The following is a 2,500-nucleotide window of genomic DNA, read 5'->3' as shown; positions in this document are numbered from 1 at the left end:
ACACACGCACACATACACACACACACGCACGCACGCACACACACACACACACACACACACACACACACACACACACACACACACACACACACACACACACACACACGCACGCACGCACACACATAAATATATGTAAACATACATACGTACACACAAGCACACACGCACGCGTGCGCACACACACACGCGCGCGCGCACGCATGTGCTCAAAGAGCAATGTCAAACACAACAGACGACGAAACAGTAGACACCCAACATCGATCTCGGTGGCTGGTGTCACAAACCCCATCATTCTGGGATTAGCGTTATATCAACCAGCACCACTACCACCACCATCACCACCACCACAACCATCACCACCACCACCACCAGACTGCACCATCACCACCACCACCACTACCACCATCACCATCACCACCAGACTGCACCATCACCACCACCACCACCACCACCATCACCACCAGACTGCACCATCACCACCACCACCACCACCACCACCAGACTGCACCACCACCACCACCACTACCACCACCAGACTGCACCATCACCACCACCACCACCACCACCACTACCACCACCAGACTGCACCATCACCACCATCACCACCACCACCACCACCACCACCAGACTGCACCATCACCACCACCACCACCACCACCACCAGACTGCACCATCACCACCACCACCACCACCACCACCAGACTGCACCATCACACCACCACCACCACCACCACCACCACCACCACCATCACCACCAGACTGCACCATCACACCACCACCACCACCACCATCACCACCAGACTGCACCATCACCACCACCACAACCATCACCACCACCACCACCAGACTGCACCATCACCACCACCACCACCACCACCAGACTGCACCATCACCACCACCACCACCACCACCAGACTGCACCATCACACCACCACCACCACCGCCATCACCACCATCACCATCACCATCACCACCACCACCAGACTGCACCATCACACCACCACTACCACCGCCATCACCACCATCACCATCACCACCACCATCACCACCAGACTGCACCATCACCATTAACAGTGGCAGCAGCAGCAGCAGCAACTTCCAATGCAGAAAGGACCCCCACAGCTCACAACAATGAGAAAAGTCATGGACCGCTATGATTGATCTGCATGTGTGAATGAATGCAGAAAACGGCTGAATAATTACTGTATTGTATTGTATTGTATTGTATCGTATTGTATTGTATTGTATTACTCTTTTCGTCACAACATATTTCTCTTTATGAAACTCGAGCTGCTCTCACGCAGGGAGAATGTGTTGCTACACTGAGAGCGCCACCCCTTTTTTGACTCACTTGTTCGGTTGTCTGTGTGTGTGTGTGTGTGTGTGTGTTTTTGTCTGTGTGTTCGTGGTAAACTTTAACATTGACATTTTCTCTGCAACAACTTTGTCAGTTGACACCAAATTTGGCATAAAATAGGACAAATTCAGTTCTTTCCAGTCATCTTGTTTAAAACAATATTGCGCCTCTGGGATGGACACAAAAAAATAAAGAATGAAGCCTAATTATATGCAAACCGCATTTACTGTTATATTTATATTTTTTGTATTCTCTAAACTTGCCACTTTGATCTGATATTCTGACACAACAGCTAGAGCAGTCGTTATTTTCATTTTTTTGTTCAAACAGGAACTTCTTTTGCTAAGCGTGGAAGTTTTATTTATTTTGCAAACGTTTTGGTGCAGATAGTAAAAAAGGGAAATTACTCTGTAATTAACGCTAAGGGACTTAATTTGCTTTAAACTGATCTTTCTCATCTTAAACATTACATTTTGAAATTATACTCAATACATAAAAAGCTTGGATTTTTTTTTTTTTAAGTGTATCACAAGTGAGTCTTGAAGGCCTTGCCTCTCTTGTTTGTATTTTTTTTATGCCTGCAATTTAATAGGACTCGCTGACCAATTTAAAAAAAAAAAGAAAAAAAAGTAAATGAATCCAATACTTACACTGCTTTTGACTGGCTGTTTTCCGTGGCCGTAAATCTTTCGTTGTCTGCGCATGACTGCTGGCCCGGCCTCGGGGTCTTCCGGATAGAAATACCTTCAGGGGGAAAGAGAGGAAAAGACATGACGGTGTATGTATGTATGTATGTATATATGATTACCGAGATAGTCCCATGACACTGACAAGTTCATTGTGTTCGCGGACAATTGTTAAACACTGAAGTATCCCCCCCCCCCCCCCCCCCCCCCCCCCCCCCCCACACACACACACCCAGACCATCCCCTCATCCCCTAACACACACCCGGACACAAACGCACATACGCACATACACACACGCACACGCACACACACACACGCACAAACATACACACACACACTCACTCATATGCACACACACACACGCACACACAAACACACACACACGCACACACACACACACACACACACACACACACACACACACACCAAATACACACACTCTCTCTCTCACACACA

The 2,500-nt window shown here is 47.8% G+C and overlaps 1 protein-coding gene across 8 annotated transcripts in view; it reads right to left on the bottom strand.

Moving 5' to 3' along the window:
• Positions 1–2,500, bottom strand: part of LOC143283723 (uncharacterized) — a 137,908-nt gene that overhangs the window by 37,811 nt on the left and 97,597 nt on the right. For all 8 annotated transcript variants that reach the window (XM_076589997.1, XM_076589994.1, XM_076589998.1 and 5 more), the window contains one exon: positions 2,008–2,101. In XM_076589997.1, the coding sequence (XP_076446112.1) occupies positions 2,008–2,101 (94 nt within the window). The remainder of the gene's footprint in view (positions 1–2,007; positions 2,102–2,500) is intronic.

This window comes from Babylonia areolata, chromosome 7 (assembly GCF_041734735.1).
Source record: "Babylonia areolata isolate BAREFJ2019XMU chromosome 7, ASM4173473v1, whole genome shotgun sequence".
NCBI classification, from domain to species: domain Eukaryota; kingdom Metazoa; phylum Mollusca; class Gastropoda; order Neogastropoda; family Buccinidae; genus Babylonia; species Babylonia areolata.
The sequence above is the reverse complement of the archived record's forward strand: the minus strand, read 5'-3'. Positions and strand labels throughout refer to the sequence as shown.